The sequence below is a fragment of the Mycteria americana genome, chromosome 6 (assembly GCF_035582795.1).
Source record: "Mycteria americana isolate JAX WOST 10 ecotype Jacksonville Zoo and Gardens chromosome 6, USCA_MyAme_1.0, whole genome shotgun sequence".
NCBI lineage: Eukaryota > Metazoa > Chordata > Aves > Ciconiiformes > Ciconiidae > Mycteria > Mycteria americana.
In genome coordinates, this window is record NC_134370.1 from 57,579,269 (window position 1) to 57,594,339 (window position 15,071).

General features: G+C 35.1%; 1 protein-coding gene across 8 annotated transcripts in view; it reads right to left on the reverse strand.

Annotated features, from left to right (window-relative positions):
* DMXL2 (Dmx like 2) overlaps positions 1 to 15,071 on the reverse strand; it is a 65,762-nt gene that overhangs the window by 7,794 nt on the left and 42,897 nt on the right. For 3 of the 8 annotated variants that reach the window (XM_075506054.1, XM_075506053.1, XM_075506052.1), the window contains 16 exons: positions 14,754 to 14,935; positions 14,273 to 14,403; positions 13,236 to 13,321; positions 12,791 to 12,992; positions 11,599 to 11,716; positions 10,727 to 10,789; positions 10,245 to 10,331; positions 10,043 to 10,164; positions 9,264 to 9,402; positions 8,596 to 8,656; positions 8,382 to 8,509; positions 6,718 to 6,795; positions 6,011 to 6,102; positions 5,372 to 5,424; positions 4,017 to 4,234; positions 1,420 to 2,859 (listed from right to left, as the gene is read on the reverse strand). In XM_075506054.1, coding sequence (XP_075362169.1) covers positions 2,650 to 2,859; positions 4,017 to 4,234; positions 5,372 to 5,424; positions 6,011 to 6,102; positions 6,718 to 6,795; positions 8,382 to 8,509; positions 8,596 to 8,656; positions 9,264 to 9,402; positions 10,043 to 10,164; positions 10,245 to 10,331; positions 10,727 to 10,789; positions 11,599 to 11,716; positions 12,791 to 12,992; positions 13,236 to 13,321; positions 14,273 to 14,403; positions 14,754 to 14,935 — 1,970 coding nt within the window. In that variant the 3' untranslated portion in view covers positions 1,420 to 2,649. Of the gene's footprint in view, positions 1 to 224; positions 718 to 1,419; positions 2,860 to 4,016; positions 4,235 to 5,371; positions 5,425 to 6,010; positions 6,103 to 6,717; positions 6,796 to 8,381; positions 8,510 to 8,595; positions 8,657 to 9,263; positions 9,403 to 10,042; positions 10,165 to 10,244; positions 10,332 to 10,726; positions 10,790 to 11,598; positions 11,717 to 12,790; positions 12,993 to 13,235; positions 13,322 to 14,272; positions 14,404 to 14,753; positions 14,936 to 15,071 lie in introns of those variants that run through there. The other 5 variants (XR_012776241.1, XM_075506055.1, XM_075506058.1 and 2 more) reach the window with 5 other exon arrangements.

Here is a 15,071-nt window from a genome sequence, read left to right on the forward strand (position 1 = left end):
TGTAAACTATACCACTATAACTAACTTGCTTATAACTATACTTAGTTATAGTAAGGTATATTTCTAAAAAAAAAAATTTTCCCCACGTTCATCTGTACAAGTGAAATCAAAAAATGAAGCATATACTTTTTTGCTGCTATTCTTAGAAAAATAAAGTAGCTGGAGCAGGAATGCGTGTATTCATCATAGCACTTAGTGACTTAATTTGTTGTTAATCTTAATTCAGAGATTGCCCACTTGCATTCAAATTTTTGACAGCTAGACATGAGAAATAATAGGAACTTTTTGATTTAAATTTTGTTCGGGTATTTCAGATTTCTAAATTTAACATTGAAACATAAATCCCTACTGTTGCTTTGGGTATCTAAATTCAAAATCATGCTCTCGGAAAACCCCTGCCTGAATTTCTAAGCTGCCTGTGTATATTGGTAAAGTTGATGGAGCTCATCCAAATACTTAGAAGCAAAGAAGTATCACTTAAACCCTGAACTGTCCTGAGCTGTTTAATACCTATGTGACATCCAGGCACCATCAAAGGGATTAATGAATTTGGGAATGTCTGTGCCTGCAGAACCTTGTTTAGCAAGTGTGCTGGAAAAATACCTCTGCTGCAGCTAAGCTTCAGTGTTTGATACAGTGATGGTTGGGCCTGGGCTGCATCCTCTCTTCTCAGCATACTTGCTGGTTTCACTAAGGCCAGGATTCAGGCCTTGCATGCTAAGGAGAGAGATGCAGAGGGAAACAAAAAAAGCATAATTAATACTTTGAACTAGTATGTACATCAAAACTCATATACTAAGAATTCTGTCTATACCTATGAAGAGTGCAAAACTTCACAGTCCAGAGCTATGGTTTGTGGATGTGGGCTTCTTTTGATTTTTGTGGGGTGTGGGGTTTTTTTTTTTGTTGGTCATTTTTTTCATGGGCTTTTGGGGTTTGTGTTTTTTTTTTTAAATGAATTATGGTACTAATGAAGTAGGCTTTTTGGCTAAAAAAAGAAAGCAGCTTGGCAATATACTTGGGCAAATACAGTTCAAGCCAGATGTGACAGTTTCTAGATAATGTGCCTATCTAAATCACGTTAAATTTCTGAATGTCATTGTTGAACCACTTGGATCAACCTCTTGGAGTGGAGAAGGAGGGCCAGCAAATTCTGCCTTTTCTCAGTCTCAGTGACAGAACCAGGCTGCGTTTCTTGCAGCTGCCTTTGTTGGAGATGAAGAACTACATTCTGTTACCCTTATGCTTTTTTAGGGCTGCTGAAAATAAAATGTAAACAGCTAATCCTTTTTATCTCAGTACAGTCTGAGGTCAAGTTAAAGCTAGCTCAGGCGGCATCCAGTCAATCTACTGGAGGTTTAGTTAAATCTATTCAAATATAAGGAAGAGTTCTGGAATGGACTGTTCCATGAAATAAAAGTAATTTATTTAACTTACAAAGGGAAAACTAAACAATGACATTTACTCTTCTTTCTTTTCATACTTCCCATACTTCGTAGCCTGCAATTTAAAATCACCTTTGGAGAAAGGTGCTTTTTATTCTAGTATATTTTACAATACAGCACAGACATCAAAATTTTCATTGGAGGAATAAGACAGTTTGTTAACACATTTAAATACGCAGACATCCGTTCCAGTCTCTTAAGAACATGGTTTTTGTTTACAACAGAAAAATACATCTGACAACAGTAGCTAGTTATATTACAAGCAAACAATACTGAACTCTGCATAGTTTATACAATATACTGTGGTAATAATTTAATTACCAGTTTTATCCACTATTTACTAGCTGGCCACATAAAGCCTGACATTCATCTGAAATGTGGCATTATATGTTCTATTGGTATTCTCTTAACAGCTTCATTTAATAAAGTATTTTCTGGACAAATGAATTTCAAAATTAAAAGCTGACTAGAATCATGGATGTCTTCACTACAAACATTTAGTGCTTACAATACATTCCTAAAGTAAAGGCAGGTGTCCAATAGAAAACATAGCTGTCAAAGAAAGGAAAATAGTGTGCAAATTAAAAAAGACTGCATTTAAAAATGTGTTGATGTGCAAGTTACAGTATCAACTGTGTATTAATACTAATTGGGAAAAAAAATTCTCAGCATAAAATGATACATGTCTCACAGTACGTTCTTGATTGCACATGTTCCACGGCATTTGCATCCATTACACTTCCTTGCAAAAATCAAATACACTGAGTACCCTTAATTAAAACTAAACTATTTTACAATGAGAAATTGTATACATGCTTCAATTAGTGGGAAAAACTGCAATAAAAATAATCAGAATCACATCAGAAATGCTTACTGACTTGTAGAGCCACAGTGCTTGTTAAGTGACTGACAATTGTCAGAATCTTTACAACACACTTACTAAATGCACCTATGCCTGACTGTACTGCATTTAATTCTTTGCTGTTACAATACAGTACATGCATTTCCACCCCAGTGATCCTTATGGGCATACTCAAAATATACCTATGTAAAAGTCTTTTTTTTTTTTTAACCTTTTTCCCTATAATACTTAATGCTGGAGTAACTGCTTTGAAACAGAATATTTCCTTTCCACAGTGCATATCACTGTGTTTTCAGCTACTTAAAGGGATATTATATAAAAACAGGATTAGCTCACATAATGCTACAGAATGTCAAAAATGCCTGAAGGTACATTGAAAGCATTGGGAAGAACCCTCATTTTCAGTGTGCCATCTGCTCCACAGGAGAAGATACGATTGCCTTGCACAGTTTCAATCTGGGTGACACCAGCACCAATATTTCTGAAAATGGACTGCTTAGCATGTTCATTTTTAAATGAATGAATTAAATTATAGCCAGTCAGTCTCCACACCTGTATCAAAAGAATGACAAATGACAAAAGGAGATTAAAATTAGGATTTGTATTTTTTCCCCAATGTTTCAGATTCCTGGCTGTTGTAAACCCTATTCAGCAAAGATAAAGGGTATTTTTTGTTGTCTATTAGCAACAATTACAACAAGTCCAAGAGTCTTGAGAAGCTCCTGATGAAGCATAAGGCAAGATAGTGTAAGGCTACCTTAATGTGGACCAGTGGGTTACTCAGCAGGGTGAAGCTGCCCTGAGGTACCTGATCAGTAGTGCCCCTCCCAGGTTTCCCCCTTTCCCCCCGTGAAAGCTACAGAAATGGACAGGTTGCATTTTTATCCAAGATGACTATTGTCAGCTTTCCAGCAGCTGGAAATGCTTATATGCTAAGGAATGCTGCAGAGAGTAAGCTGCATAATTAATAAGCATACAGAGTGGTAACACAGCTGTCTGAGCTTTCTGTTGTGTCCTAAGTTGCAGGAGCCCTCATCAAGACCAGGCCATGAAGTGTGCAGAGGCACAGAAAGCACCTATTAAACAGTATGCAGTCCAGCTAAAAGGAAAGAAACTGTATTCTCCTTCTCTTCACCATGTTCTTATATTTCCTTCCTTTAGTATTCAGGAAATAAGCCCTTTAAAACAGGGACTGTATTTCTGTTTTGGTCTTTTGTTTGTTTGTTTCTTACTACTATGACATCTCAGTAGCTGTCTGGGGCTACAGCATTGAGGGGAAAAAACCAGAACTTGGTGTTACAGAAACTTTACACAATGTTGAAGTTACTGAGCACCCCCTGTATTACAAAGAGAAATATCCAAAGGCAAAAGCAGAACATTTTTAAGAATGAAAAATAAAGCTAAGATTTCAGAATCATGCACTTTGCTTTATCCACTTAAAATTTAGTCACACAGCTTCAAAAAGGCTGTTTAATTTTCTTTAGTGGAGAACAAAACCTACTTGCTTTAGAAGGATATTAGTATATTTAAGTTTACATTATAAATGTAAGGCAAGCATCCTGTATATCAAATGTAGGTTTGGGTTTTTTGGGTTTGTTTTTGTTTTGTGACCACATTCATCTGGCTACTTACAGCATGCTGATCAACCTATGTCAATACACTACTTCAGCTAAATACTCCTATACAAGTCAGCTCCTCCGATACCTTACCTTCATGTTGCCTTCTGCTGAGCCTGTTACAAAATAGTCCTCAGAAGGATCCAGTGCAAGGGCCTTAACAGCCGATTCATGTGCTTGGAAGGTGTAAAGGATTTGCCTCTGTCTGATGTCAAAGATGCAGATATATCCCTTCCTACCTCCAGAAATTAGCAGCTGATGTTTAGGTGCATACTGAAGTACTGTGGCACCGTGATCATGACAAGTGAAGGCTGAAGAAGGAGGATGTCAGAATTTAGCAGATGTGCAACTGTAAGTAGCTTTCGATCTTAAAATGCATTTCTTCTACAAATTGTTATCTGAATATTTTCTAACTTGACACATACATCCCTTCATATGGGTAATGTCATATCAGCTGACAGCTTTTAGCTCTTGTAAGAGCTATATAGATCTAATGCACAAGAAAGCATGATATGCAGTCTAATTTATTTTAGAATACAGGCACATACCTGAATTTAAAAAATTGAGAAAATATAAAATTCATCATATTAAGTTCAACTAAATTCCTGAGTTAAAAAAAACAGTACAGCTGAACTAGAAAAATTAAAAGTAAATATTAATTACCTTATAGATACCTATTATTATATTCTAATTTCCTAACCAATTTTTCATAGGAGCCCTGGCTCAATTTCTTTAAAATGAGGCTGAACTTCTGTGCAATCTGCTAGTTTCAAAATATGAATCTCAGAATGCACCTATTGCTTATTCAAGTACTGCAGTCGTTTGCAGATGTTTATGATGGTTAAATTTTCTCTTTTAAAAGCCCAGGGTATTATATTTGGATTTGTAGGTATTTTTCTTTCATATTGCAACATGATAGAATTTTGCTTTAGTTCGTTACATAAAGATGAAATTATTAAACTTGGTTAAATAAACACAAACATCTTTTTAAGAATCCAGTCCAAGTGCGGAAAGACAAGGACAGTAGGCAGGAGTTGCTTCTACTAACCTACAGTTGTCTTTTCCTCTGTGCTTCAGCAGAGTACTGGATATATGAATTAAGTGCCAGTTTAAGTGAAAGCCTGCATACACATGAGAGTTCAATAATGCAGCCTTAATTAGTCAGCTGTTAATTTTTTTTCAGGACTGTATTCAGATATTTCAGACTTTATTAATACTGTCACAAAACTAGCTTTGTGTATGACCTTATTTCTTCATACTTTTCTATATAGAGCAGATTAACATCATGCTAGAGACTATATAGTACTAGTTCTGGTGCCTGCATTAGTGTGCAACACATTTAGACCAGTTCCCCAGTGCAAGTTTTTCCCCTTGCCCCAAATGCATACACATGCTCTATTTTCTTAGTCAATAAGAAGTAGAGGTTTAATTTTCACTGCAGTACTTACCATGTATAAGACTGTTACCAGATGAAACCAAAGTGTCCCAGAGACACACATTTCTGAGGGGGGGGAAAAAAAGTTGTTATGGTCTGTTGCTAAGTGATTCATGGGGTGACATGACTCAGAAAGTGCTCACACTTTATGTCAACGCCTAGAAGGTAGAATTGAATGAGGAGCCCTTGACTCTCTCCAGTCCTTGGAGAGCATATTGCAAAGAGTTAAGAGCTTTAATTCTTTCTATGCTCTTTTATGCTTCTTAGTGGAACTATACTTTCTACCTTTAAGATGTGTACTAATCCTAGGTTGTACCAAGAAATTATAGAAGTTGTTCTTTTCAGAGAAAAAGAATTATCTTGCCTTTGCTGAACATATTTCTCCCCCCCAGCAACAGCATCACGTCAAACTAGTTGCATTTGGAATACACCTTGAAAAAACTGGTTAACTGTTGACCGCTCCTCACAAAAACTAAATTTGGGAAACAAGCGACTGAAGGAATGATGTTCAAAGAAATCATCTGGCAAGTTCAAGCTATAACAAAGCTTAGAACACAGAGGCTTAAAGTGTCAGCCACACATTAATGCACAAGAGCTAGCAAGCTAATGGTGAAAGCTTTGCTGAAATTCCTCATTGTTTCTTTAAACACACCTGTTATCATTGGACTGTCCCGATGTAGCAACTAGACTTGAAGAGGTTATAAATGCAAAGTCACTTGTGGTTTTACTGTGGCACTGCCAACTCTATTAAAAACAAAACAAACAGAAAAGATGCAATCTTACCAGTTGTAGTGTGCATCAAAAGTTACTATCAGTCTGATGTCACTGATAGCATAACACAAGCAGTCTTCTAAACAAAGTTTAAATAAAACTGACGGGCAATACACTTGGAAGCATCAGAGAATGGAGCAATGGATTAAAAATCCAGTATAAAATAAAAAGATACTAAGTGAACTATAACAAATCCACAATATAGTGTGTCACAATAGTCTGAATTTCAAATTAAGCATGGTCTTCATGTACTGTTAAGAAGCAGTGAAAAGAATTGCAGAGTGTATTTTTGCTAAGTCTTGGGGTTGTAAAGTCATTACTGTCAGCTCTGATTTTTAATTTAAACAAGGGTAATGCTGAAGTAGTATTCGTAATTACATTGCAGCTTATGGTTATTGTACAGTTAGTTTTCCAAAGATATATCATTGAAACTCTACAGTTGTTGTGATAAACTATGCCAATTTAAAAGCAGCAATATCAAAAACGTCTCAGTGAAACTCTTATGCTCTTGGCCTGTCTGAAGTCTCAAAGATTTAACTTTCCTCTATAAAAAAATAAAAATAAAAATAAAAATTTCTGTTTACTTACCAGATAGGGCTTAGGATTCGAGGTGGTTTGGTTTACTTGCCAAATACTTAGAAATCCTTCACCATCAGCAACACCACACTGCAAGGAATGAACTGCATTTATTAGCATAACGTACTGGTTACTGGATGCTTACTTCATGACAGTAAACAGCTGACTTCAGGAAAAAAATGCACCTAAAACACCAAACCATTGCCTGCACATTAAATATAAACAACAATGATTATCAGGTACAAAAAAAGTAGTTTAGAAGCCAAGTGAGTTCAGTGCTGATTGTTTAATGATTATTTAATTATTGATGCTCTCCTACATACCTAACTCTTTTCTGGAAATGGAGGCTTTTTAAGTGTGGAAGCTTATCTTTCAAATCCTAATGTTAAATGCTAAAGCTTACAGAGGCATCATTACTCCATGACTCTACTTGAAAATGCTTAGTAACATAAGATGCATGATAGCATGCCATAAAAACATGATAAGAACAATTATGGAAGGACTGTACTATATCATGAATGATAAAGTGACTGAGTTATATTTGTTAACCAAAATGCATAACACTTAATACTGTATATTCTATACAGCATATTCTGTAAGTATTTTACAAAATGTTTTTAGAAATATTTAGAATTATTTTTTATATTTTCTCCTTTTAGTCAGGTTTCATGAGTCCTGCCTGAGTGACCTCCATGTGAAGCAGTGGGGACAACAAGTACATCTTAATTTCTTACTTAAAATTGATTCCCATGTGATGTTAAGGTTACAATGTCTCAAAACATAATCAAAACACTAATTTTTAAAAAAAGTTTAAATGAGATTTTATGCTACCTGAAAATAGGTATGCTGGGAGATACTTTATATTTCCAGCTATTTCTAAATGTTGACCTTTGCTGTTTTATAGCTATCTTACAGTCATGCTCAAACTCCTATAATTCACTTTTTATGGCTTTTAACTACAGTGAATTTAAATAGTTTGTCAGTAAAATGCAGACAACACCTGCTAAAATAACAGAATGGGCAACATGAAAAATGGAAGAGGTGGATATTCCTCCCAATTTCTTTCTTTGTCCATTCTGCTTTCTGCATCTCGTATACCTCATAGAGTCATTTCTGGCCAAAGCGTATGGCTCTTTTGTACTCTCTTTCTGCTCTCCACTGTACTGGAGTATACTTGTATTCTTCAACTAATAGGCTGTATTATATATATCTTCTGGGTAATGCATTCTGTCAAAACTTTATCTTGGCCAGAATGCGAAGTGTGAAGCACTTCTTGAAGACCCGTGCCTAGATTCATACAAGTTTGATTCTACAAAATAAGTAATATTTTTTTAAAATGTTTAATTTAAAAAAGTCATCACATGGGAACACAGATTTTAGAACAGGGAGAACAAAAAGTCTGAAAATGCGGCAAATGGGATACGGAATAGCAGTGTAAAGCTGATAGAAGAGAAAGGAGAATAAGGGTCAGCGTTTGTTACAAAGCTTCCATATGCAGCCAAAATGAATGATATGATACTGCTTATGCCATCATTCTAGGACATCTTAACAGTTTTGTGTGTCACCAGTTAAAACTGTTTTAGAGGTTCACAGCGCACCCAAATGTTTCCTTATGAATTAAAAAAAAAAAAAAAAAAAGAAAAAGAAAAAGGGAAAATCCTAAATGTTGTACTTGCCTTATTGCCCTGGGAATTGAAATACATTCTTGTAACCCTGGCATTCCCAGCCTGCCGGAAGCATACCAGTTGCTGTGGCCTTGTCCACTCAAACATTCGAACGCTACCATCTTGTGCTCCTGTAAGATCTAAGATTAAAAGATAGATGTTCATTAATACTAAAGTATTTTATAGAAAATTATCTATTGCATACTAGTAAGTGTGATTCACTTACAATACTGATGGACTGGATGTGAAGCCATTCTCTTGACGTTATTCAGGTTTCTTTTAATAAGCTTCATACAAAACAAATAAAAATTTAAAATAATTTTGAAAAAAAGTCATGAACACAGTTTAATTTTTTTTATACTACTACATGGTGAGTGTCCCCCAGTTAAAAAAAGCCTGTTAAGCTAACATTATTTGCATCTAATTATGTTTAGTTGCAGTGTAATAATTAAAGCCTGTTTATAACAGCTTTTTTAGACATGAAAGTTCAAATAGTATTATCTTCTATTATACAAAGAATTTAAGGAGATGCTGATGTGTGTGCTTTTGATATTAGTCCCTATGCGAGAACCTAAAGTTTGGGATTGTTCTGGTTTTGGTTGGCTTTTTTTGTTTGTTTTGTCCCCAGAAACTCCAGGTCCTACCTCAAAGCACCCATAAGAAAGAGAAAAATCTGATTGTCCCATTATTTTCTATGTCACAATAATTCTATGCCACAATATACAAGAAAATGCTTAGTTTGGCCTTCTTTTTGGCCAGGTCTTGGTCACTGTAGGCCTTTTATATCAACATTGAATTAACAGTATGATGACTAATGCACACTAAGTCTCTCTACTAAATAATATGCTAAAAAAAGTACCAGTCTCCTGAGCTGCATGCAAAAAAAGTACTTACCACACCAGCTCCAGTGCTAGTTTGACCACTGCCTAACCATGGCATAGATGGAGATGGTTGTATCTGATTCACTCCAAAAGATGGTGCAGTTGACTGAGTTAGCGTTGTGGTAGAACCACGAAAGTCAATATCATCAGAACTGTAAAAGAACAGCAGTGTTCTGCTTTAAACAAATGTTTCTTTGCTACCAATGCTGTTTGCTTGTCTTATTGTCAAGAGCCTAATGGCAGTGGGTAGAGGAAGTGATTATAATGAGACTATAAATTGATAATTCCTGCACTTACATTGTACAAACGCCTTCCACGTGCTCCAAAGCTATTGGTGTTTAACCGCAACAGATGATCCTAACTGTGGTAGATAGATGTTGAGAATATAAGCTCTCTTGAGAAGAATATTGTTGGAATATTCCTGACCTGTGTATGTATTCCTGACCTGTTCCTGCTACCACAACTAGCCTCAACACTGCAATGATGCAACTGCAGTGTTTCTAACGTAGCACTTCCTTTATTAGCTTATGTACCGTGGGATTTTACTTCACTGTGCAGCGCAGACATGCCCAAAATACTCAAACTCCTCAAAACCTTAGTTTCTCCATGTGTAAAACAAAGACAGTAATAATTCTTTTGCCTTCCCTCACTCCTTTGTAAAGCAATCTGAAACCTACTGAAGAAGAGTAATTAACTTTTTTTGTATGATCCAGTTGCGCTTACACAGGTATTATATATGCAGCCTCACAATAAACCAGTACTCTTAATATAACCACAAAGAAACAATCCTACCTTTTAGACTCTCTGTCATATTCTTCTCCGATCCATATAAATGACTGAGCAGCCAGTAGAGCTGAAATATCAAGTTCTTGAACATCATGTGTAGATGCCAAAACAATTTCATTGCTGTTTGCCTATGCAGCACAAATAGAAAATTTATACTAACTATAATTAAGACCTTTTTATTACACTTACTGTGGTATGTGAGGCTTACCTTATTAACTGCAAATGCCATTATCATATCTGATTCTTTGTGAATGATTTTTGCTTTTCCTCCAGGGTAGCCAAGATCTGCTTCAACCTACAAAACATTTATAAGAAATTTCAATTAGCATGAAACTCCATTTTGTAGTGGTACATTCAGACTGCAAAAATCTATACAAAATTCATGCAAGAAAAGTTCAGTGGCCTCAGCATTGTTTAGGAAGCTAAACTTTAGACTTCTCATACTCTTTGGTGTTCTAGAAGCCAAAAGTTGTATTTAAGTGTAAGAAACACAAAGTTGTGTGTGCAACACTATTTACAAGGTGTTCACTCATCCCAATTATCAGGACATCCAAAGTTAATTCACCGATTAAAAGCCTGCCACACAGACTACACAGAACATATAGTTTCTGTTAGTCACATTAGAGAAAGAAAAGCCAGTTCCACAGAACTTTTAAGAATGTGCTAGAGGTTTGGGAGAAGGGATACTACCTTGTTTTTGTGATCTTCTGCTACGCAGTTTTGTTTGACCTGCTCCACACGATCTTCTACAGACTACATAACATCACACAGTCACAAACACAAAACACATGCACAAACAAATATAAAAAAAGAATGAAACATTCCAAACTAGATTTTAAAGGCCACTCTGTCAGTAAATGATGACAAATGTATTTTTAACTTTTTATAAAAGGCACAGAAACTAAGACAGGAATCTAAACAAACTCACTTAAAATGTAATGCCTCCTAGATGAACACAAAATGTATGATATAGTAAATAAATGGAGGAGTAATACACACACAAACTCCGTACTTACAGGAATTCTTAAAGATATTAAATAGTATACTTATTTCCCATGGTACTTATGTGTTGGTTTAAATTTTCAGTTAGAACTCATTACAGTTTTAACTGGTACAATTCGTAAAGCCCCATATTATATATTACTATGTAATATTACTTTTATATGTATATATTACTCATGCATATATACATATACACAAAGTAATAGCTCATTTAAATTTATTTTTCAATATGACACACACAAAAAAATTATATGAATACTCAAATTTATTTACTTATTACCGTTATCGCAAATGTTCTGTTTCTTTATTAGGACAGTATTCAAATACATAAAGGTAAGGTGAGGTATGTCTTGTCTAAAAATATTCGGTTCAGTTGATACTTCAATAAACAACATGACAGTCATGTTGATTAAAAAAAAAATCCAAACACTGTTAAATGAAAGAAAGGAAATTGAAATGCCAACAAAAAAATTGAAAGAAAAATTAAAACAAAACTGAAGAGACTGAGGAACAGTTATAATTGAGCTTTCTTTTAAAAAAAAGTTCCATCCTTTGTTTACCTCACTTTGCTTTCTTTTCTTTGTGAATATGTATCTTATGAAAGTCTCCTGAAGAAGTTCTTGCTTCACAAGAAAATGCCAAAGCCTTTTTGCTGGAAGAGCTGAATAATCCTTTGATCTGGATAAAACAGAAAAAGAAGGGAAAAAAAAAAGCTTCAGTGCAATTAAAGGTGGACAAAAAAAAAAAAAAAAAAAAGACAGACTCTGAATGCTGAATGACTTTAGATGAAATTCCAACTTGAAGAAAAAAAACCAACCCAACCAAAGTTTAAGCTCTAATTTGTTCAAGGCAAATATCAAGAGATACTTTTTCCTTGCATTGTTTTAAAATCCACATTATGTTACTAACTTCCAAGTACTACAGTTTAATCTGCTGACTTGCATTTATGTCTATATTTGCACTCTACTAAAACTGCTTTTATGTTGGAAGTATGCTGGCCCTACAGAATTTCCTTACATATTTCTTTCAGTATTCAAAAGAATTCATAAATATTTAGCTCATATATGAGCCAAATAAAATTAATTGCCTCAGATTTGAGGACAAATATTTCTAAAGAAGCAGTGCATGTTTGTAAGAATATTTTAATAAAACTCTATAGCAGTATCAACCACACAAATCCAAAGTCATATATAGTGAGCAAACCTAAAGTTGTATTTTAGTATGTTGAGAAAAACAAGCTATTTTTGAGTTGAAAACATGGTTCACTATCTGTATTTAAAGATACCTGCAAGCATGACATTGGTCTAAACACAGGAGGATTGGCTTTACAAGGACTGTACTACAACTTTCTTTCTCTCCGCCTCTTAACATCTACACGTATTATATAACTCTTCTTTTGCTGCTGAGATAGGGTGGGAGACAGCTGCTACTGGAGGAATAGTAAAAGAGGTTGAATAGGGTCTTCCCAGCAGGAGCCACTGCCCTTGATTTGTAGTCCTCCAAGCTCTGCTCTTTCCTTCTTATTTTCCTTTCTTGCTGCAGTTGTGAAAGGTGCAGCAGAGTAAGTAAAGGCTGCTGCAGGAGACAGCTGCATAAGAAGGAACAAAGGGATGTGGGAAAGTGGTTTCTGTAAAGCACTGGCTAGAACTAAGATCTAGCCAACCTTCATCTGGCTGTTTCACTCTATGTGGAAATACTCTTTAGTATTTCTACGATCAAAGAATGTGTTTTTTCTAGGAAAAAAATACTTACTTGAATGGTGTGTTTTCAGGTTCAATCATTGCTTTATTGCGGAGAATAGCTGGTCCTGCACCTACGCCAAGGTCACTAGGATAAGTATTGATGTAGTTTGGTGGCGGGCCTTCAAACTGGTCCATTCTATCTTGAAGAATCTGTTCCCAGTGTTCCAAATTTTTTATTACAGCAATGCCCAATGGTGATGTTACAGGCAGATCTAAACAGAAATATTAATAAAGTAAGGCTTAAAGAAAAAAAATAAGTTAAGTTACAGTGTGTATAAAAAACCAGAATAATACAACCATCCAAAAAAAAAAATCTTGAAAGGAAATGTACTTGTTGGCAATTGTAAAAAATAATGTATTAAATTATTTAAATTTTAAAATGAAAATTATAAAGCAAAGTCTGACAGAAAGCCACTTACACAGAAAACTAAAATGTACAGTGGAATTTAACATACCAGTGAATTCCAGACCAGCAATGGGAAAGAAGTTCTTAACATTGTGCAGAACTAATTTTACCATTGTCAGATGCAGAAGAGCCCAGCTGTATAAAAAGAATATGTTTAGTTGTGTTAAAACAACACTAACACAGTTATCTGCAGAATATTTTTCTCCTTCTACCAAGTACACAGATTAGAAAAACAGTGTAGATGGTTCACTGAGTTTTACCAGACACATAGAGAAAACGACTTTGATATCAACTATGCAATATAAGGGTGCCTCTGAGGGCACCTTGCTGTAACAGATAGTATCCCCTTCTCTCTTTTACAAATCCCAGATTATTGTACTCTTCCCCCAGATAAAAGAGTGTGCCTGCGTGAGCCTCTGCAAGACTGAGAAGTACAAGCCCCCTAAAACACCTCCTGAAATTCTCCATGAAATCACGATGAATACAGACAAGACATTACTTGAGTCTGGCATTCATGGCAGAAGCTTTCACACTGAAAGAGTCTTGCAGATATTAAAGATACAAATCTTATACAGAATAGCTGTAAGGACTAATGAGAGACTTGAACACATAAAAGAGCCATCATTTTTCTCCATTATTATAATGCTGAGGTCATCCACTTTATTTCATTTTATCTTGCAACATTTTCTATTTTTTAAGTGTTCTATTTAATCTGCCCCTCATTCAAAAACTAAAAATCTGCTTGAATCAGTAGTCTAAATATCATTCTAGAGCTGCCATTGTGGTACCTCATGTTCTTTGTGTCTTAAAAACGAAGATAGGGGTTTATTTGTTTTTTTCCTCTCCCCCAAAAATGCAAAGCTTTGACTTTGTAATCCTGTTGTTTTTAGGCAAGTAAATGGGGAACTGTTACTGTGATGAGAATTTGTCATTTCTGTAATCCCATTGCCACAGATAAATCTATCCACAGTGCTAAAATTATTTGACTTAAACTGGACAGTGCAGAGGACCTGTATTTTCTTCAATTTGGAAGCAAAGGTAAGCACACAACATAATTATTCTAAAATACTGGAAATTTCTGCTAACCTGTAAGAATTGGCATCTTTGTGTTCCTGGATCTGTACATCAGAGAGGAAAGCATCATCATCTTCCTCATCACTGTGAATGCTTTCATCGGAATCATATATAACACCGCTATCTGATAAAGGAAGAAATGGCTGCAACGCAAAATAAAAGTCTGCTATAAAAGCAGTTTTCTGATCTCTTAATATTCAACTCTTAGTTATGACCGTCATAGAGTTTAAATGACAACAACTTAACCTATAAATAAGTTTCCCTAAAACATAAACAAGTAGCAAGGGGAAAAGTGTTAATCTCTATTATTGACAAGAGACATGTTTTGAAAGTTAAGTATTAGACTTGTAGGCTCTTCATCTTTTATTACAAAGATGATATTCTGCAGCTTGCTGTGAAGAGCACTCAGAATTTTCACATTATTTTTGTCCTTTAAAACTTAGAAGAAATATGCTTTTATGAAATGTAACTTATATTTTCTGTTTTAAATTACCTTTGCCATAAAATAGTCCCACATGCTGAGTTCTGGAGGGATAAACTTTTCTTTGTAAGAAGGTCTTTCTGCAGGTACAGGTGGCGGTACAGTGCTATCTTTTACTGGTCTTCCTGGAACTAGCATTCTCATATTAAACCGACGGCGATGTTTATCCATTTCTTCTGATGGAAGAGGTGGTGCTAAATTCAGGTAATTTGAAAAGATGATATTAATATTGCATCTTTAGAAATGGCTGTATTTTATAACTGAAGCAACTAAAACCATTGTTATTGGTACTAATTTCTACTGATTCAGAAATCAAAGCCAGCTTAAATA